This window comes from Rhopalosiphum padi, chromosome 1, assembly GCF_020882245.1.
Source record: "Rhopalosiphum padi isolate XX-2018 chromosome 1, ASM2088224v1, whole genome shotgun sequence".
Lineage (NCBI taxonomy): Eukaryota > Metazoa > Arthropoda > Insecta > Hemiptera > Aphididae > Rhopalosiphum > Rhopalosiphum padi.
The window spans coordinates 26,435,458-26,458,266 of record NC_083597.1 but is presented as its reverse complement, the minus strand read 5'-3'; the positions used below and the strand labels follow the sequence as shown (position 1 = coordinate 26,458,266).

At 25.1% G+C, this 22,809-nt stretch overlaps 2 protein-coding genes and 1 long non-coding RNA gene across 5 annotated transcripts; 1 reads left to right on the top strand and 2 right to left on the bottom strand.

Annotated features, from left to right (window-relative positions):
* Window positions 1-423: 423 nt before the first annotated feature.
* On the bottom strand, window positions 424-1,966 carry LOC132918468 (uncharacterized). The gene is made up of 3 exons (XR_009660506.1): window positions 1,920-1,966; window positions 842-987; window positions 424-793 (listed from the first exon to the last, which is right to left on the bottom strand). It is a non-coding gene; the product is annotated as an uncharacterized LOC132918468 (long non-coding RNA).
* Window positions 1,967-6,327: 4,361 nt separating this feature from the next.
* On the top strand, window positions 6,328-14,881 carry LOC132918463 (golgin subfamily A member 4-like). 3 transcript variants are annotated; one of them, XM_060979698.1, is made up of 16 exons: window positions 6,328-6,516; window positions 6,578-6,668; window positions 6,731-6,843; window positions 6,918-7,109; window positions 7,177-7,332; window positions 8,262-8,330; window positions 8,396-8,621; window positions 8,711-8,745; window positions 8,849-10,133; window positions 10,428-10,558; window positions 10,634-10,777; window positions 10,860-10,904; window positions 11,015-11,127; window positions 11,199-11,331; window positions 12,563-12,652; window positions 12,724-14,881. In XM_060979698.1, exons 1-16 carry the CDS (start codon window positions 6,448-6,450, stop codon window positions 12,742-12,744), a joined length of 2,913 nt encoding a protein of 970 aa, XP_060835681.1. In that variant the 5' UTR covers window positions 6,328-6,447; the 3' UTR covers window positions 12,745-14,881. The 3 variants fall into 3 exon arrangements, 2 of the variants coding, with proteins under 2 accessions (XP_060835681.1, XP_060835682.1); XM_060979699.1 differs by lacking the exon at window positions 10,860-10,904 and having other exon boundaries at window positions 6,338-6,516; XR_009660505.1 differs by lacking the exons at window positions 12,563-12,652; window positions 12,724-14,881 and having other exon boundaries at window positions 6,334-6,516; window positions 10,860-10,944; window positions 11,199-11,217.
* Window positions 14,882-19,603: 4,722 nt separating this feature from the next.
* LOC132920319 (transmembrane protein 177) lies at window positions 19,604-22,642 on the bottom strand. The gene is made up of 3 exons (XM_060982610.1): window positions 22,082-22,642; window positions 21,010-21,253; window positions 19,604-20,934 (listed from the first exon to the last, which is right to left on the bottom strand). The coding sequence occupies exons 1-3, from the start codon at window positions 22,216-22,218 to the stop codon at window positions 20,368-20,370; spliced, it is 948 nt and encodes a 315-aa protein (XP_060838593.1). The 5' UTR covers window positions 22,219-22,642; the 3' UTR covers window positions 19,604-20,367.
* Window positions 22,643-22,809: the final 167 nt, after the last annotated feature.

Genomic DNA, 22,809 nt, shown 5'->3' with positions numbered 1-22,809 from the left:
ATATATTATCAGGTATATATTGTTAATACTATAAAATTGTGTGTTATACAAAATTATTTAGAAGTGTGCAATGACCTAACTGTTTTTAGTGTTTTTACTGTTTTTTCTTCATTTTATCTTTAATTGATTCATATATTATGTATATTTTGTAAAAATATCTTTTCTGCATAATATATTTATATATACTTATGTTACGGGCAAGAGTCGAAATTAAGCCAACCTCAAAAATGCTCTTACAAAACACGATCTGCCCACGATACTTGGGTAAAATCCTCGATCCAACCTCGATTATTTAGATTTAGACAAAACCGTATAGTAACTTTTATCGTAAGATTGTATTAATAAAATTAATAAATAGTTAATAAAATAACGTACTATATAAATATAGTATTAGTATATATTATAAATATAGAAACTGCTTTATTTATGTTTGTGTGCATACTCCCCGGCCCCCACGGTAATGTAAAGTTTAGCATACATTGTGTAGTACACTATAGTACGAAAATATATATATTTTAGTTTCTGTAGTGTATTATATTATACTGACACTGTTCCACTGGAGTATTGGAAGGCATGAGCGTAACATGGAAATTTATTAAGGAAAGCATTGGAGCAAATATATAGTTACATCTTACATATCAATATATTATTGATTAATATTATATTACTTACTCCTAATTTATTTTAGAGGGCAATGCCCCCTTGCCATCCCCAGTTAACGCCTATGCTGAAAAGCCATATAGTCCAGTAGAGGAAGAACAAGAAGCAACTTCGGTAGTTCAGTGTCTGAAAACTATTATTGAAATATAATATAACTAATGAATATGCACTTTTAATTCACCTGTGAAAATCCATTTTTGGCGGACGAACGGTTCTCAGCAGTTCGGCACTTGTATGTCAAAATCACAATAATTTGTAAATTGTCTTACAATTTTCATAGTCAAGTCATAAAAATTTTAATACAAAGTTCCTCATAAGTAATCCATGCTGAAACCAATAAAACTAAACATTTTAAGTTCAGGTTTTAATAAATTTACATAATTAGACGATAGATTAATGATATTTATAATTTCAGTTGAAAAACATTATTTATGGGATGTAAAACCTTTACATAATTATATTTTATATACACAAACAATGATATTTTCAAATATAATGTTTTCGGCTAAAATTAATTCAACTTACTGTGTACATAACGCAGTAATTTTTTTTTTTATCAAAAACCTAAAAAATAAGAACCAAAAGTATTTAAGTAAATTTTCAATATACTTTGAAAAAAGTATTCTTTACAACACTGCATCCGTATCCATATTAAAAAGAAAAGAAAATTATACCTTTAATAATAAGATGTAGTCGTTGTCACTGTAGTGGCGACTATTCTATATGGTCTATAACGTTGCTTCAGCTTCAGATATTCATGCTTTTGGTCGTGGTTGGATGCGGGGTTATTAGTGATTAATTTAATTTAATTATTTATTATAATATGATTTAATTTAATTTAGAAAAAGTGTTCTATTGTAGTATTATACACTACAGTTCATTGTTTAATAAATTAGCTAATGTAACTTAAAATTGCTTAATTGTAAATATTTTAATGTTTGAATATCAAATGTCGTAAAAATTTCAATCGCCCATAAAAAATGTATTTAACTTTGATAACACTTCAATTCTTTTTTAATTCCACTAAAAAACGTTTAAGGAAATATAAAATTGAATTGGATTGGAATTTGGAAGTCTAAACAAATGTTACCTTAATACCTTTTGTTTAAACATTGCGCAAAGGACTAAGAAGTTCTACATATTTAATACTCAAAATACCACAATTTCAAAATGTTTAACATGACTGATTTCCAAGTATTTAAATTTAATAACAGTTTGCCTGTAGAAAATAGGTTATGTATGATGTATCGTATAATTACCTTCAATTTATATTTTTTAGTTTTTATTTCCATGTTTCCGTGATGAGTGATGACAATTAAAAATATCTTAAAAAAAAAAAAATTTGTAGGTGATGACCAAGTAATGAATAGAATGAATATTCATGAATTATTCATGATACATGTTTATTGAAAACTAATATATCTCTCTCCTCTGAACATTGTAAAAAGTAATTTTTTAATCTTAATATCTGATCAAATTATTCAGCATTTATTGTGCATATTTGAATATTTAATTAGTTATCTTTATAAAAAAAATTTAAAAAATGTTTATGCGACAAGGTTACCTGCAACATCATTAGTCAGTTTTAAGACTTATATTGAGTTAAATCAGCCGCCATTAGTGTTTTAAAAGTTATTTTGAACACTTAGAATGATTCATCATTATCATCTGAAGCTTTTCAACTATCGACAATGATATAAAAATAAAACATTTGAATTTCAAATATTATAATACGTATTATAGGTAAGTATCCTACATTTATATGGATATATAGAGTCTTGCAAACTGAGAATCAAAATTAGACAAAATAAGTGCTTTTTTTGTAGAGTTGACTGATGATAGAGCCCAACTTGGGGGGAGGAGAGGGTAGCAGGCTACAGCCGCGGAACCCGATATTATTTGGAGCCCCGGGCCTCTGTTGATGATCAAATATGAAAGTGGCACTGTGAACTGATATTATTGCTTTCGTAATTCATTAGACATTTGCATAACAGTAAACATTAATTAATATCTTTCATTTGCACTGACATTATTATAACTATTTATAGATACCTAGTTAATAATTATATATTTATATTTAAATATGATACAAATATTAAAAATTAATATATGTCTTGTAAATAAAAATTTTGTTCGCTAATGCAATTATATTATTTTAATGTTCAATGTATTTTTTAAATTACATTTAATAAATATTAAAGGCCCTTAAAATTATATTACCTCGGGCCCATATTTCCTAAGTTGGGCTCTGGCTGATACTAAGAACCAACAAAAGATAAATGATGAATATATTATAATATAATATAATATATATTATATATAAGATAAAATTCAACACACCATTAAACAATATTTTTCAGTTCGTAAAAAAACTTGCAATACGTATGTCGCATGATATAAGTGTTGTTAAATCTAAGCTAACTTCACGTTAAACCAATCGTATAAACTACAAACATTATAACACTATAGTGGGTACAGACAGAGGCGCAAATCTAGGGGAGCACAGCGAAAAATTTTTTTTTAATAGGTGGGTATTGAACTCTTTTGTTTTGCCCCCCCCCCATAATTTGAATTAGTTTACGCCACTGGGTACAGGATATCGTGTATATGTGTAAGATTATTATAAAGATTTATAAAATAAGTCTTTACATGCGCCGATATACCATAAGTATTGAATTTATCATACAATTCATACTCATCTTGCTATAGTAGGTAAGACATTCGTAATTTGTCTAACCTCAAAATGACACATTTCTAACTATTAATCAGGTCTATCAAGGACCGAGGTAAAAGGTAAATGAATGAATGTTTGAATAATTACGTATATTGATTATTGGTTTATTCTTTTTGAGTTGACAAGTATTTTGTTCTGCATATCCAATTTTAAAAAAATGATTATTAAATATTAATCTTATATATCTAATATCTATGCATATGAAATAGTTTTATTCATTTAAATTTTTACATGATCTGCAGTATTGCAGGCTGTAATATACAGTACCTATGTGTATTTAGATACAGACGATACACAAGATACACATAAATCTGTCAACACCGTTTATTTCTGTTAACTGTTAAGACAATTATTCAGTATTCTGGTAAATCTTCCAAATCTTTAACATATTTTGGAGAAAGTGGTTTAGTAGATGCATTTTCATGGGAGCAATACCACCCCCTCCCCTCAATCTAAAAAAAAGGCTGGTAAAAATGGTTATAAGTATACAATATACCAAGGGTCACCAACTTATTCCTATGGAGGTTCGTTTTGAAACTTATACCATACTGACCTCGGTCCCTAACACTTAATAATTTACACACGTTAATAGATACATTTTTTTTTAAATTAGTATTTATATTGATTTATTTATACATTTGTTCAATACAGATTAATTAAAATTTTTGTCGTTTACTTTATTGTCGTAATCATACGTATTACATTGACATTTATAAATTTATTAATTATATTGTTACAATATTGAATATAATATTATATTATTTTTATTATGTTTCTACGGAATACAGGTATCGTCTGACGTGCGGCAAAGAAACGAATGTTTTTAAAAATGATTTGAATTTGTATTTTAAATTATAATATTATATTGCCACTGAATTGAAATAAAAAGAAACTTTTGTACATTACAATTTTCAATAATATTTTTTAAGAATCAGGAAAATCAAAATATAATTGTTTTTATCTTATTAAATTCACGTATTAAGACCAGTATTCACAATCACTGAATCACAATTACATTTAAATAATATCATATTTAAAATAATTGGGTAAAGAAAAATATTTTTAAAAACGCGTTTACATAAAAAAAGAGATGTTATTTACAATAAAACTATTTTGGTCAATTATGTAATTTCGTCAATTTTAACAAATTTTGAAATTTCTATTATATATTTTATTATGAGTTAACATAGGTACGTTTAATAAGTATAAAATTTGATTTGATACATATTCTATTTAAACGACTGACATTTTTTTCAATAGCTTATAATGACTCCATAAACTGCCATCTTCAGATTTAAACTATTACGTTTTCTTTAGTTCATCATAATTGAGGCACCAATAGTCTGAGCGTAGAAGCGTATTTATGATTTTGGCGCCCTTCCCCCCCACAAAAAAAACTTAAACCCTAAAAATTTAAATTCTAGCGCGGTGCCCCTTTAAAAGACTTATAATATGGCGCCTGTAGCTTTTGCTCCCTTTGCCTCTCCCTAAATACGCCTCTATACTAAATATTTTCAATTTTGGTCTGCTTAGAATAAATAATTTCGAAATAAAATCGTCTCAACTCAATCAGCATCATCGTGAATCGTGATGACAAAAGTATTAACATAATAAACTTGATAATCTCTATTGAAATTATTTGATGCCCTGCTCCCGCCACCCACCACCAATTAGACATCACGAATCCACGCTTGACATAGAGGAGAAAGTTCTTCCGAGGAACTGACAAATTCTGTAAGGTCATTCATTTAACTTTACTTTGGCCACTTGGGGGTGTCTCTATATTATACTAGGTATATTTCTATGGACTATTTTAATCATTAACCATTTAGGTAACTTTTCTTTAAAAAGTGTATGCAGTATTACTTTTTTTAATTAAAAAGCTAAATTTAAATTCTATTAAAATATGGCATAGGTAATAAATAAATGGTAAGAAAGTATAATATGAAGTTGGCTTGAATAACTTAAGGGAGGGAACTTTTCAGCAGCAGCAGTGAAGGCATCTGTGGGGGGGCATGATGGCGCAGTTGCACCCACGACAATTTTTCTAGGGGGGGGGGGGGTAAAGTATCATTTTGCACCTACAGACAACAGTTTAAAATAAAAATTATAATACAAATTTAAGTATAGAATACAGATTTACATTAAGATTTTTTTTATTAGGTACTTTTGTAATAGCAGCAGTTAAATATTAGGAAGTGTGGCGAAACACCTCCGTCAGGTTTGTGAATCACCATGAACGTTTGCACCCACATGAGTTTCTACCATTGCCGCTTATGAACAGCAGTATCTACTATCTACGCCCTAAATATGTAATATAAATGATATAATATGAAATAATCATAGACCTATAAACTAAGTTTATAGGTCTATGGAAATAATCATTCATTCATTTAATCGTTTATAATTTTAGCAATATTAAGAACGTAGGAGGTAATCAGAAACAATTCAGTTCCAGAAAAATTAACGATAAACATCGAAGAAAAGTTTTAAAAAGTTAAAATGTAAAGAGCGGTTGACAGCTTTACTCCCAAATATAGAAAACCAATACCAATGAAAACGCCTACTAGATGTGCGAAGCAGAAAACCAATAAACCATAAACTTTATTCAGACTTATTCTTAAAAATTGTAATTATATTGTACTTATATTACTTATAAATTATAATATATGTATATGTTTAGTCTACGTTAAGGTATGGATTTAAAATTTTTAATATTCAAGTAAATTTATTTCAAGACTTCAAGTTCTAAAATCAAAAATAATAATAGCTTGCTATTACTCTATTAGAGGTACCTATCTAATATCTATATTCAGTACCTATATTATAAAATCTAAATGGATCTATAATTTGTATGCAGTGGTGGGGATATTTTGTGGTGACATGTCAAAATAATAATATATGATAACATGAACAGGGACCAGATAACAATAACTGATAAGGCATATTTGCTACTACAATTCATTACTGCTATCAAGAACAATCATCATAATAAATTAAGCATAAAGTGAGATTGTGAAATTCTTTTAAAATAGTTAAATATTTTATTAAGAATGTTTAAAAGGCTAAAAGGATCCATTGGAAAAAACGATGAACCGAAAACACCAAATTCTTTACCACAAGTAAGATCATAGTTTTAATTAAAAATCTGTTTTAATTTTGGTGTTTTTAAATATAATTTAGAATCGCCCAACTTGGAGTAGCTTTTCTACAATATCTCCACTGAATCCAGAAATGGAAGATTCTCAATTTTGTATCAATGATGATATTGAAGGTAATTTCTAAAAAATTGAAATAAACATTTTAGAATAATTTTTCTTTGGTATTAATTTATAGAAACACCTAAGAATTCACCAGCTCGTGTTGCCGTCAGTGAAAGTACTACTGTTGATCTTGGTAAATTTAGCCAATCTTCTTCATCATTAGTGAATGATCATCTTTCATTTCATGTAAGTTGGTCTATGAAACAACTTATTTTAATAGTTTTTAATAGTTATATAAAATTAATAAAGTTTTATTTTAGACTGATATTGAATCAGCAAGTGAAATAGATGATAGTGCGAGTGTTGTATCTGAGTATGCAAATGAAATCACTAAAGAAAATTTATATGCTGCTTATAAAAAACTTCATGGTCGCTACCATAAACATAAATTTAAATATACTGAATTAGCTGATAAATTCAAACAAACAATGACCATACATGATAAAGATAAAGTAATGCAAATTAAGATATGAAAATGTAATTTTTGTTTATTACTTATATCTTTTATTGTATTTTAAGATTACTATGACAAAGGCTCAAGATAAACTACTTCAAAGAATTGCAGAACTTAAAGAACAGTGTACTTTGGAACAAGCTGCTAAAGCCCACATGGAAGATGCATTAAGAAATGATATAGAAGAAAGAGATCATATAATATCTACTCTTAATACCAAAGTAAAAAAATTATATAATATTTTGTTAAAAATATCAACAAATATAATAATTAATACAAATTTAGAAAGTTTCATTAATTCTAACATATGGTTGACCTAATCTAGGTATAGTATATTTTATAATGACCTATTCAAATTTAATTTTAATGTAAAATTTTCAAGATATTCCTGTTACATTCTGTATATATTTTATATGAAAAATTGTATCTTTTATAAATAAGACTTCAAAGTTCTAGGATAATATGCATACCAAAATATGCAATATTAAATTTCCTAAACCAAAACAACACTTAATTGGTTTTTACATTTTATTTTAAACTATTATTTCATTATTTAGTTAATTTGTTATGTTTATTGATATAAATTTATAGTAGGAAACTGCATGAGAAAAATAGATCTATTCTTTTTCTATATATTTTCAATAATAAAAATTCTAAATTCAGTGATATGTGTTGGAAAACAATTCTATAAATATTTTTTTTATTAACCATTTAAAATTATATTGTTGAAATTAGGACTTAAAATTCTAAATTAGTAAAATACTAAAATGGCTTTAAAAATAGTAAAATTGCCAAGATAATTAAAAATAATATTGATGTTTGAAATAAGTGAATTATGAAAATAAAATACTTTCTTGAGAAGTCCTAATATTTATTCAAAAAATATCCCAATTACTTCCTTATAAATTTAAGTTATACTTTATTTTTAATTGATTTTGTACAAATTAAAGTATATAATATTTAAAACTAAAAAAAATGTTTTCAATGTAGAGTAAATTAGTATATATTTAATAATAAATTTAATTTTAAAGCTTGTTAGGGTAAAACTTAGACGTCATGTTAAAAAATGAAAAAAATAGTAGTTCTCAACTTTAGTGTAAATAATTTAATGTTTGATATTAACTATACTTTTTTAAATTTATAATTCTAGATTGATTTGTTAAAGAAAAATAGTTCTGATGAGTGTGAATCAAATTCTATTGGCTCTGCTGATTTATTGGTATACTTTTTTTTTTTTTTTAATTATATATAATGATTAAACAAGTGATTATGGTATACATTTAGGATAAATGTGAACGATTAAATGAAGAACTATCTTCAACAAAATCAGAATGTGCATCGTTAGAAAATCAAATTGAGTTGTTAAAAAAAAGCGAAGAAATCACTTTGTTAAGTTTAGCAGAAAATAAAATGGCTATTCATAAAGAACTTGAAACCAAAGAAGACCAAATCAAAAAATTGGAGAAAACCATAAATGGGCTTCAAATGGAAAATCAGATATTATTAAAAGGTTAAATACCTTTGTTTAAAAATTAAATTGTTAATTATATTTAATTATTCTTTCAACATTGATTAAATCTAATTAATTGTAATTTTCAGAAAAAGCTAGTCATTTGTCTACAAATTCATATCAGGTATAGTGAATTTGTTCTTTTTTTCATTAAATATATATTTCTTATTTTATCAGATGATTTTTATATATTTCTAATTTATTATTTTGAATTATTTCATGGTTAGATAAATATAAATCAAAATATTCAAGAAGAAATAACTAAGCAACTTAATGAGCTAGAAAGTGATATGTCTTCAGCATTTGAGTTTAAAGAAAATGAAGTAAAAGAACTGAGGAATAAATTAAAAACTTTTGAACAACGTTTTGAAGCACAAGAGCAAAAAAATATTTCAAATGAGGAAGTTTTAAAGAATAATGAAAATAATTATAAATTAGTTATCTCTAATTTAGAACAGAGCTTAAATGACAACAAGATTTCATCTTCAAAGAAAATTGATACATTTTTAAAAGAAATTGGTGAAAAATCACAAGTAATTAAAAATTTAACAGTTAAATTAAAGGAAATGGAGAAACTGAAACAAGATTATGAAAAAAATAAAAATGAAATCCAAGATTTAAAAAGTCAAATTGTTCAAACTAAAAAACTTGTCAAAGAAAATGAATTAATTCGTGTAGATGAACAGAATAGATGTATTGAAGAATTGAAACTGAAATCAGAAGAAATTTCTAATTTAAAAGATAAATTGAAATTATTACAAAATACATTTAAAGAAAACGAAAAAAAAAACTTAGATCTTCAAAATCATATTGATGAAATTAGTTTTAAAAATAAAAGCCTTATAGAATCTGAAGAAGAATTAAAGGTGACAATTTTTAATTACAAAAAATCCAATGATGAGTTACAAGATACTATAAAATTGTTACAAAAGGAAAAACAAAAAATTATTGATACAATGAAATCAAAAATGGATGAGAATCAACTAGAAATTGAAAAATTAAATAATTTAAATAAAGAAATGTTATGTCAATTAAATCAGGATAAATTAATTCAAATTTCTGAAGAACGCAGTATTGAGTCGGTAATTAAAGATTATAATCTCCTCACAGAAGAAAATGCGTATTTAAAAAAAGAACGACAAAAAATGCTCCAAACATTCCAAGATATGTTAAAAAAAATTAAAGTTGATTTTGGAAATCTTAAGTCATTTGCAGAAGAGCAATTGACTGAGTGTTCATTTATACTTGTTAAACATATAAATCACTTGAAGGCTGAGTTCTCATCTAAAATTAAATTGTACCATAATAATTTGACTGAAACTAAACAAAAGTTAGAAATAATTCAAAAAGCATATTTAATATTAAAATCTGACTGTGTTCAGAATCTAGATTATTTTAAAATTGAAATAATTGAAAAATATAATGAAGATGTACTGTTTTTATTATCTCAAAATAATAAAGAACTAGAAAAAAGAAAAATAGATTTACTTAGACTTCAAGAAGAAATTGATAGTAAGTATTAACTTAACTTATAGAACATTTTAATAACCTTAAATATTTTAGATATTACATAACAAATTTTCTTTTGAAAAAAAAAGAAATACAGATGTCTCATATTTGTCTTATGTGAAAAACATTTTTCTTATTTATTTTTTCAAAATATATAACAGTATTAAAAAGCCACTATCATTATACATATATATTTATTAATTATTATTATTATATTATAGTATAGTAATTAGTATACTTTTTCATAATATGAATATAGGTAATACCTATTAAGTAATATTATGTTTAATTATTTAGGCTATAGAAAAAGTGAACATCGCTCCGTAAAAGCAGAAGTGAAAGAAACTATACAAGAGTTACAAGAATGCATAGAATTACAAAAAAAAACATATACAAATCTACAAGATGAGTATTCTAATTACCAAGTGGTAAGTGTTTATAGTTAATTGTTATTTATTATTAACTACTTATTTAGTATTTTTGAATAACATATATTTTCTTAGAATGAAAAGAAAAAATGGACAGATAAGCTAATAGAAACTGAAAATAAGTGGTTAGAAAAAATGGACAACTACAAAAAAATGATGGATACAGAGCACAGAGAAGAATTAGAAGCTTTAACTAATGAATGGACTAATGAACAAAAAGTTATTAAAATATTAAATAAATATATTTTTTTTTTTAATTTTATATTTATTTTGATTTTTGTTTCGTTTTATTTATTTACAGCATAATGCACTTACATTAATGACTGCTGATAGTAAAAATGAAGAGGTGCTTTTTTTCCTTATTTTCTATTTTTTTTCTATTTTTGGTTAGAATTACTAGTATCTAAAAGTGTGTTAAATTTATTTAGTGTTTAAAACATGTTTTTATGTTGTTAGACTCTTGAAAAAATAATTCAAGATGTTGAGACCACTTCACAACGAGAAGAAGCACTTCAACGTCAAATAACTAAACTTAATAAAGAACTCTCTGAATTAAAAAAAATGTATAGGTAATTTAATAAATATCATATTTTTTTTCATGTAGTATATCTCAATAGTATAATATTATTTTATTTTAAAGAAATGAAGTTCATAATAAACATAGAAATAATGAAGGAGACGATGATGAAAATGACGTTAATAACAAAGATGGATGTGAAATGGAATATTTAAGAAATATTTTATATGAGTATATGATGGGGAAGCAACCTATGGTAAGAGATAACATTATAATTTTAAATACATTTATTTAAAATTAAATTTTTAAATTTGTTGTATCTAACAATTTTTTACTACTAATTTTTTAGAATATTTTTATTTAGTAGAGTAACTAATTTCATAAAAAGATCTTCCAAAAAAATTATATTAAATCTATAAAATTGTGTTAATCATACCATTGTTGATCATTAAAACATCCTCTTAATAGTTAGATTAGTAGTATACTTTTATTAAAATACTCGAGTTTCAGCATGTTTCCATATTTTCTGTTATTAAAGTCATAACCAAATCTGAGCAGTAACTAGTTAAAAAATAACTTAGTAACTAAATAATTGTAACTTAACCTAATTATATTGTTAAAAATTAGTTATTTGGACATTTTATATCATTGTATTATGTGAGCTCAGCGACGACAATATTATTATCGTTGTTATTGTCCAATCTATAATTAACCATTATTTAAAATTCTATTTTGAATAAAATATTTTTTATTAAGCTTTGACAACTTAGGCCATTAGCTGTGGATTTTTTATGTTGGTATAACATTTTATGTATGATTATGGTCATAGACACAACTAGACCAATATTTTTGGAGTTGCATAAAAAGTGAAGAGCTCCCAAATAGATGAGAGTATAGGAACTTGATTTTCTCCTCTACAGTATAGTAAAAAATATTTTAATCAATGATAATATTTACTTCCAAAATTTCAAATTGTAATAGAAAAATGTCTTTATTTTTGAGTATACTCATTTGTTTGTGCCAATGTTTATAGTACAGTAGATTTTTGCCGTTTTTGGATAATGTGGTTCCATATGTTGGACTTGGCTTTGTCTCTAAGAACTCAAGTAGCCATCATGTTCAAATCCTAAATTTGTTATTTATATAATTATATAAAATATTGTAAAGCCCTGTTATCATTGACACACATAAGAGAATATCTTCTAGGCCATTAGAACACTCATTTTTGCTGAATATCTTATTTATTTTACAAATTATGTGTATGGTTTGAATTTAGAATTTTTATGTTTAGTTGTTTTAAAAATATACATTTTTATATGTAATAAATTATTTTATTACTGTAACTTAAACCCTAATGTGTATATGTCAATAGTGTATAAAATAGTAAAGCCCATTTTTATTAATATATAATATTATGAATATTTTATAAACATATAAACATATCATTTCTAAACATGTCTCAATTTTTTTTTCATAAAATTGTACAGGTATTAGCCAAAGTATTAGCTGCTATAGTGAAATTTGACTCCAACCAGTTGAGCACAATACTACAAAAAGAAGAACAAAAAGTTTCTTTGGTAAATATATATTTTTAATAGTCTTAATATTTTATATATAAAAAAAAAATGAATAAATATTTTTTTTTAAGTTAAAAACCTTAGGACTGTGATATTAACTGTCCAGAAGCAAAGAATAATTATTATACCTATTGTCATCTCAGCTGTTCTTACTTCACTATACTAGCATCATTCCGTACATAGTTTTCATTTGCAATTTTTATTATGGTGCGATTATTTTATAGCAATTTAAATTTTTAATTTGTATTATATACCTTGTATTGTTACCAAAATAGGTAATTATATGTTATTATTAACATAGTATTTATTATATGTTAGATCACATTAATATTATACTCATAGGTAAAACTAAAGGTCAGCTAAGTAAGATAAGGTTAGGCTTGACCTAATACCCTGTTAGGACGTTGATCTTAAATTTAGTATTTATTTGGGTGATTGTAAACTTTGATTTATTTTCTTACCTGTAACGAATGGAAACTCTTCCAGTGTTCAGGTTTTCCTGCATTAAATATGTTGATATTTGTTGCGATAACGTACCTTGAAATTGTTAACATTTATATTAGTTTAATGTGTCGAATACATTTATTTATTAATATTAAAAAATAATTTAGTGAAAAATTGTCATCACATTATTTTAGTTTACAGTTTAAAATATTATAACATAATATTCCTACATATTTTATAATAATTACGATTATTATTTATTTAATATAATACACATTATAATAATACTACAAAGTACATATTTAATGTGTTTGGACCATTATTATTTAAAAATTTTTTAATAATATCATGTACAAAGTAATTTTACATTTTTAACTAACTTTTTAGTTTCAAGTCTTACATATTTTTTATGCTTATTTCACGTTACTATTATTTAATATTGACCAATTTTATTACAAAAATTATGATTTTTTTTTTTTATTAATAACATAATGTAATGATTTTATACCTTTACCTGATTTAATTGGCAGAGTTTACATGAACCCAATTTTACCTGGTTTATTACCTGTCAAATTTTACAATAAAAAAAGTTCTTGTGGCAAAGTTAAGTTTACATGCTTTAATTTATTTAATTATTTAAACTCTAAAAAAATATAATAACATTTTTATTAAAAAAAAAAAAATGATGTCTACACAGTTCTCTATCTATATTATTATGTAATACCTACTAAGTAATGTGTATACAGGCGTGGTATTATTCTTGAAATTTAATTGTCGTAAAATGAATAAATAAAAAAAAAATTTTTTGGTATAGGACATTATTTTCATATATTTTAGCCTAATTTTAAGAGAACGACCAGTTTTGCCTATGATTGTATTATTAATTTTGTTATTTATTTTTAATCAACAAACAATATCAATCAATTATTGTATGAATAAGTAATTAAAAATATTCAATATTATTTATAGTTTTGGATATTAATTTTTAAACAATGTATTAGTTTATATGTATTATCTATTATCTTATAAATATTTATAAAAAAGAATATTAAATTTGCTGATTTATGGTATATAAGCTTAAAAAAATACTTATACTTGTCTTGTAATATTGTAGTATAATCAAATTCGACATATCTGAAATATCAAAAGATTAATTGATATAAGTCACATACATAATACTTAATGACATATTGTGCATACTTATCCACTATACTTTATTTTGTAAAATATTTTAATAGTTTAAATTTCATTATTTTATATACTTTACAAACCAATTTTTGATTTTTAAGTGGTATTCTGTATTTTTAATTAAAATATATTAATTTATGTAATTTACAATACTGAAAATGCTAGTTTATTAGCTTTAAGTGTGAAAATCAAAAATTGGTTTGTTTTTTCAATACAAAAAAAAATAGATACATTTAAAATAATTGAATTTTATTTCTGTAAACAAAGATAATTTTTTATAAGATAACTGATAAATATTCTGAAATAATAAAAGTATTTTCTGGCTACTTTTGAATATTTTTAAATTTGGTACACAAAATTGTTAACAAATATTTAAACTTTTAATATTTGACTATTATTTTAAATGTTTACATAATTAATGATAATTATTATTTTATTTTAGTAAATATTGATGATTGACAAAACTAAAGTAAATATTTAAAAAACTTATTTACATTGAATTTGGCTGTTAATGGTAAGGTTAAGTAAAAATATTGTTATTTTGTGTGTACATTCTAGATAAGTGCAAGTCTGGTATTAAATAGTATACTATACATATTAACATGAAACTTTTAATGTTTTAAAAAAAGAAAAAATCAATGTTAAGAACTTCCTATAACTATACCAAATGTCAATAGTTTTTTTATCTCAAAATCTAAAAGTTTTCATTTACATTTTAGTCAATTTAAAATTATATTAAAACCATGACTAAATAAACATAAATATTTAGTCATGATTAAAACTATAATAAAATAATTCTATTTTAAAAAAATACTCATTATTTCAAAAATTATCTCAGAAAATATTTTTTTTACATAAGCAACACATTTAAAAAAAATGACTACATTTTTATTATGTTTTATTGTTATCATTTTTTAAGTTGTTGCATTTTTTTTTATTTTACTTGAATTATTAATTACTTATTTTAAAAAGAATATTTTTTAGAATAATTTTAAATATGTTTAAATTGAACTTTGGAAGTGTAGTTAATGAGTTAATTCACTTAATTGTATTTAAACTTAAAAGTATTGATTAGTAGTGTCAAGTGACAAACACGTAATTTGATTTTTATGTATCAAAATTTAAATGTCAGTCCAAACTTGACTATTTACTTAACATTAAAAATACCAAAAGTGCCATCCCATTCCTTCTCACTTCTGGAAATTTACTAAAAACTTAAAATCCAACCCACTTATCCCCTCATTGGTTCATCTCTATGATAAATCAACCTGTTTCTTTGTGAATTCAGTCAATCTATTCTCCAAATATTTCTTATCCGTTTTCAAGCCTCTTCTTCCTACACCTTCTAAAACCCAGTTCTTGGAATGGACTCGTCACCTTAATTTACCCCCCAACATGGACAAATATCACTTTATGACTTTCTCTAGGAAATGTAGTCCCATACTACACTCATATCACCTTGGTAAATCCCTCCTCCTACGTATTGATATTATCAAAGACCTAGGATTTTATCTATCATCCACCCTCTCTTTCAAACACCACTTGAATCTTACTGTTGGGAGGCGCCTCAAGATCCTCGGATTTATCAAACGCAATACAACCCTCTTTACATCCGCCACCTATCTCCGTACCCTATACTTGTACGTTCTATCCTAAGTATGGATCAGTTCTTTGGTATCCATCCTTACATGTGACCAATTGCGCTTTGAACGAGTTCATAATGGTTTCCTATCTTTTATTGTGTATTTATTAAAAATAGAACATACGCCTCATGATAACACCTTTATCCGCTCCACTCTCAATCAGGGACTGGAACCCGGGAACCGTACCGAAAAGAAACGGTTTTGGAACCGAAACCCTTTGAATATTGGGAATCAGAACCTCACCGAAACCCTAATTTAAATCAATTTAAAAACCGAAACCTTACCGGTAGGTACCGTTACTTTTTTGTAAAGGTTTTTTACGATTAATTTTGGTTTTAATAGATTAAATAGTATATAGTATAGATATAGTATGTAGTGATAATAAATACAAAGTTGGTGATATTTTAAAATTTAAAATACCGAATATTGATACAATAAGTAGTAATTAGTAAATAATACATAACAATTATAGTATAAACTAGATATAAAAATTTAAAAAAACAACAAAAAGGGTTATTTAAAAGGGGTTATGTTTAATGAACATAACATTAATGAGTTTAGTACCTAATTGTTTTACTTATTTAGTCATGTCCTTATTATAGATTATAAGCAGGGCTCGGAATTTATAGTACTAAAAATAAATGAAATATATGCTATAATATGCCCTAAAAACATGAAAAATAGCAAAAATTAATATGTGTTCTGTTCATAATTAAAAAGATAGATACGAGTCGTACAGCCATAAACATATTACTAGTAATATGTCTATGGTCTCTCTCAATATGAATAACGGTTGATAAATTAAAAAAATTGTCTTGTATCATAGTTGACCTCTTGACCTTAATCATGTTTTGACTATATTCATTTCTTTTTTTCCAATTGACAAAAAGTAATTTTACGTGTGTTATTTAAAATTAATAAAGGATGTTTTCGTGGGACTAAATCGTAGTCAGAGAGGGCTAAGCCTACCCCTAGTTACGTCAGTGGTGGTGAGTGTACTTAATTAATTAATTTATAAATGAATTGTTTTTATTTGAATTATCGAGAGTCGACTATACAATAAACATTATAAATAGCTCAAAAACAAGTCAAAATATTCAGAAAATTATACCATGAGTGGGAAATGATCATATAAAAATATAGAAATTTTAAGTACCTATATTTACTATTTTAGTATCTACTATAGTCGGGGACATTAAAAATGAGCGCTGGCCCCCAATGGTCTGTTGTTCATACTCACCATAGTAACAATTGGTTCTCAGTAGCTAACCAATTAATGAATTAACCATTGAATCCAATTAACCACGGCCTATTTATTTAATGATTTTGACAACTATTATGGAAAATTTACCGCTTGCAGGCGCCAGGCGCATTTCGATCAGCGCTCATTTTTCGTGTTCCCCGACTACTAGTATAGCAATATCACGGAACAATTTAGGTTGGTATTTTTTAATATTTATTTTTGAATTAAAAATTTTTTGTTTTTTTTTACTGACAATCTTAATTTTTTATTTTGATTGGTTAAAGGTATAAAACAGATTAAATTTTCTAACGAAAACTTTATTCGAAGTTGAAAATTGAAGCCTTACTTAAACTAGGTACCTACTTTTCATGTAGGTAAGGTACCTATATACTCAGTGTCTCTGTTATGTCTGTTCACTCTTCATTGAGAGAGTTATACAATTCCATATTTCCGTGCATAGGACTGACGGAAATTATTTGTCTTCATTTAAGGGCAATTGTTGGTAAGTAAGTGGGCTTAGCCATTTCGTGTTTTAGTGAGGAAAAACGACGAGTATACGTCCACTGCGCAGTACTATTCAGTATTCTCTCAGTGAACAGAGTATAGGTACATTAGAAAAACAAATTATAAAACTAATACATTCATTAGGTACTATTTGCTTAGAATCTAAAATATTATCTTTTATGTGGTTACTGGTTAGCCATAAAATGTTTATTTATGAGTTTTTTGTATAAGTACCCACTTAAATTTTTATGTCATATAATCTATATACCTATATTATGTGTCCGCGGTACATAGTAGGTATACCTACCTATATTTTATCACTCATTATTACCCTATAAATATTTTTCAATTCTATTTGCGGAACGTAAATTAGATTAATTATATATATAAATTACATTTATCAAGACAACAAGACCCTACATTCTACAATAGGTACAAAACGATCGTTTTTAGTCTTTAAAAATATATAAACAGTCAACAGATAAATATCACAACTTCACTAGAGAAAAACTGGAAATGTGTATGGTTATTTATTTTAATAATAAATACTATTAAAAAAAATATATTAATTTATTCATTAACTATATAAGTACCTTATTAATTATTGTAAGTAGTGAAATTTGCAAATAGTGCACTTTAAACCATAATTTATTTTTTGCATATTTTCACAATTTTGACTGCATATTATTAAATGGCATATTTTGATACTTTTTAGTAGGTACATAAAAATCCGTGCTCTGCTTATATGTTAATAAATATATTTAATTTTAAAAGAAAAATTATTACTGTAATAAGTTATTGTTTTTATACATATATACCTGTTTGTATTTAAATATGATTTCAAATTTAAGTTTTGGAGTACCTACTCTACTTTTGTTTTGATTTTTAAAAATTATTTTTAGAATTTATGGACAAGGATAAAATGTTGAGTAGGTACCTATTTATTTGTAATCCACATTGCATAAGATTAATTCTGGAATTATTTTGCTTATTTTACTATACAGGATGATTCTTTTATCATTACTCATTATTTGTTTTTGAAAACATTTTTTTACATAGTTTCAATTTGTTAAAAAAACTATGTTTTTATTAAAAAATTATATTTTTTCAAGTATTTTACCTTTTTGAATGACAAAATAGTTTTAATTTCATATACTGCTGAAAAAATATTTAAAAATATAATTTTTTAATAAAAACGTTGTTTTTTTAACAACTTGAAACTATGTAAAAAAATGTTTTCAAAAACAAATAATGAGTAATGATAAAAGAATCATCCTGTATAGTAAAATAAGCAAAATAATTCCAGAATTAATCTTTATATGTATAAAAGTATCATAGGCAATTGCCAACAATGTTTAAAAATTACCTACTGAAATGCTATATTAGAATTTAGTGTTAATTATCTTTGTTTATTCTATATATTATAATTTAATATTTTAAAACAAGTGTTTGTCATCCTAAGTAAACTTAAAACATTTTAAATGTCGGAATATCTAGTTTGTTTTTGTTAATTAAACATTTAGCTTAATTTAGAACATTACTATTTTTTAAATTATGTAGATATTGACAACTTGTCTTAAATAAATTATTTTGGCATCCACAAATTACACATTTTGTATGAATGATATTTTTGGGTATTATAAATTGGTTTTGTGATAAGTACTTGGATGCTAGTTTAATGTGCAATTTACAGATTATATACAGCTGTAGTCTGTAATGTCATAACAAAAATTATGTTGATCAACTAAGTGTTTTGTGTTCTGTTTGTCCATAAAGTTATTGATATGCTATAATATCAAATCCACACAAGCTCCACAATTTCACAAAGTGATAGATTACTTTAGCATTTACCATTTATATCAGTGAATATAAAAAATTGAATTGTTGCACAAAATTAAATAAAATGTTAGCAATATTTTTTGACACATGTTTGTTATCTCTATCCTAATTTCTATTTTTTCCTTTTCTCAATTAAGTTGTCTGCTACATACAAATTTGTTACTCATATAACTAACATAAATGTATTACATGGTAATAAAATAATTCTGAATGAGCTCAATAGTCAATTTAATATTGTGTGTTTGATATAATTAACTTATGGCTAGTTCTAAATTATCTACAGTATACACGATAAAAAATAAGGTAAAAGTTGTCTATCATCAAAGCTGATTTTTTTAGTCATTTATAATTTATTTAGTATAATATTTTTATGGCTTAAGATAACTAAATGTAAAAAACTTTTTAAAACTTTAAAATATTAAAAATATGTAATAACTTTTTTAATATAATTTTTATGTATTTATATTGATTTTTATTATAATGATGTATTATGGTTATGATTTATGCAATATAATGTATTTAATTGTTATTTTATTACTATTTAAAAATTTCTTTTTCTGTTGCTTATTTTACTTTGTCCATTTTTGCCATGGAAATCATTACCTTGATTTGATAAATTGATACATCAGTTAATCACACATTGAACTGTGTAGAGAATAGTAGAAAATAGAAATTAATAAAAATAAGTCTTTCTTTTTACAGTTTAAAATTTAATAATTTCTAGGTAAAAATGTTAATTTAGTTTGAAAACAAAGAACATAATAAAATGGCTACAAACTATAATATTCTACATAAGTATTAATTAATTTTAACTAATAAAATAATAAAAAAAAGTATTGAAATATTTAATCAAATTATGTTAATATTTCTTTATTTTCATTTATATAATTTTTTAATCTATTTTCAAGATACCTTTTTCTGTATGTTAAAGGTAATTCAGATAATTCTGAAATAAAATCAATTTGATTTCCTTCTTTTGAATACATGTTTTCACCATTAGGTAAAATGTTTCTTAAAGCTAGGTTTCTTTGAATTAATATTTCATAATACTCTATTCCGCCCTTAATGTATTCTTCACCAAAATTACATAATTTTTCATCAGCTTTTTTTTGATAAAAATTTTCAGTAGCAGATCTTATTAAAAACCATAATAATACTCCTATATTACTTACTAAGATAAGTGCTAATGATCTAACTCTGGCTGGGTTTGGAGGTAATCTGTAATACATGAAATGTCCTAAAGCATACATCGGCATTAATACTACAGAAGGTAAAATAGATTTAATAAGTATTCGGTGATTGTCTGTAAGCATCAATTCTCGAGCAATACTATATTTTTTAGCAGGTTCACTGAGGACTAACGACTTCACAAATTGTTGACCAAACTCAGACTTGTCATTAATAAGTTTTGTATATTGTTCCTACAAAGAAAAAAAAAAATTGTAACACACAAATTCTCAAAGTGTATATTAAAGCAATTAAGCAATCGATAATACTTGTAAATTTAAATCTGCAGCATTTAGAATTGAAACATCATCTGCCGAATTAAGATCATAAATACTTGGAATTCCTATATAACTACCCATGCGGGTATTCAAACAACCAACATTTATTGAATTAATGCCTTTAGCTGTAAATGGTATTATAAAAGCTTTTTTAAAATCTGTCAACTTTAAATCATGAATCACATTATCATATTGTTTTCGAAGAGATTCACTTAATACAACTGGTTTATTATTTCTGAAAAAAAAAATAATAATAATAATAATCTAACAATTCATTTAAATATCAATGAAAATGAAAAATAATTGTGTTAAGGTTGTTAATAGTCTTAACATTTTTTTTTGTATTTAAGATGTGGACCAATGGTTACATATTAGTGGTGGCCAAATATTTGTAAATCAATCGGGCCAATGGGAGGCCAACAGTTATAAGGTAGGGCCACAAAAAATTAAAAATGAGTATATTATAATGTCTAAGGATAGGCCAATAATAAAGGTCAGGCATTTTCAAATAGGGCCATGGCCCTACCTTGTCCATCCCTGGCACCACCATTGTTGTCCATGCTGTATATGCTTAAGTAAAACCGTGCTCACAGTACGCTATCGCTCGTATTTGTATTATTTTTTAGAAATAAAAGATGTGCTAATCAATTTTAATAAAACCATTTAAATAATTAAGTAATTGTTTTTATTGCTAAATGCAAAACACTGGTAGTTAAAATGTTTTGGGAATATAATATACATATAATTAAAAAATATGATGTAGAATTAAATTAATAAGAATATAACAATGGGTAATATAGTCAATGGCCAGTAAAATTAAGTTGAATAATTTGTGAATTCCTAATTGACTAAACTGAATAATTAGGATTGTTGAAATCTAGAAATGCCCACCACTATTACATATTTACATGGTACTTGTTTTGGATTTGATTTTCAACTCAAGACTAAAACAAAATGTGACAATTGAACAATTTTTTTTAAGCCCGTTTCATTTAATAGGTGATACGACACTAAAAATTGTTAAATAAAAAAATGAATATAACTATATTTTTTATTAACATACTTGTTTGCTTCTTTAAAATATTTGACATATAAATCATTTAAAATTATATTAGAAGAATATTCGACAACGCCCGCACCAATAGTCACTGCGCACAACGCGTTGACTACAAAATCCGACGTTACTCTGAACTTGCTCATAATAATTGTCAATGATCTTAATGGGGCTCAGAGTTATGGTTATATTTTGTAAGCTGCACGCAAATTAAATTATTCGCCAACAGTATTCCAATCTTGTTGTATTTTTACAATATTATATTAGTATAATACTTTTTAAATTACAGAAATTTGAGGTAGATACTATAAATTAAAATCAGTAAAATGTATGTTATCTATGATTGAGACAATCTATCCTTCGTCCGGCTATGATATGAGCATATCACATATTATTATTATCTTTTATAGTTTTATGTGGTGATATCATTATTGATCAATGATCACTCGAATGAACGTGGTTTAAAGTATGTATTTTTATTTTAAATCGTGTAACGTGGTCATTTGGATTACAGACTGGTACTGAGATATATCATATTATAGATCAATGATCATTAATATAATAGTTTTCACATTTTGTAATTATTATTAATATTATTATATTATATAACGTGACACAATTTATACGAACAAAAATTCGTTTATTGTAAAATACACTCATATGGTCTCAAAATACATGTACAATATTTTGCCACAGAGAAGATGGATTTTATCCGTTGAATCATACCGTATTCCCGT

Excerpts from the sequence above, each read along its gene's own strand:
- LOC132918463 (XM_060979698.1), top strand. The coding sequence starts at position 6,448 with ATGTTTAAAAGGCTAAAAGGATCCATTGGAAAAAACGATGAACCGAAA. Across the intron at positions 6,517-6,577 it reads CACCAAATTCTTTACCACAA|AATCGCCCAACTTGGAGTAG; the intron begins GTAAGATCATAG and ends AATATAATTTAG. Across the intron at positions 7,333-8,261 it reads TATCTACTCTTAATACCAAA|ATTGATTTGTTAAAGAAAAA; the intron begins GTAAAAAAATTA and ends TTATAATTCTAG.
- LOC132920319 (XM_060982610.1), bottom strand. The coding sequence starts at position 22,218 with ATGAGCAAGTTCAGAGTAACGTCGGATTTTGTAGTCAACGCGTTGTGC. Across the intron at positions 21,254-22,081 it reads TATTTTAAAGAAGCAAACAA|AAATAATAAACCAGTTGTAT; the intron begins GTATGTTAATAA and ends TTTTTTTTTCAG. Across the intron at positions 20,935-21,009 it reads CTGCAGATTTAAATTTACAA|GAACAATATACAAAACTTAT; the intron begins GTATTATCGATT and ends TTTTCTTTGTAG.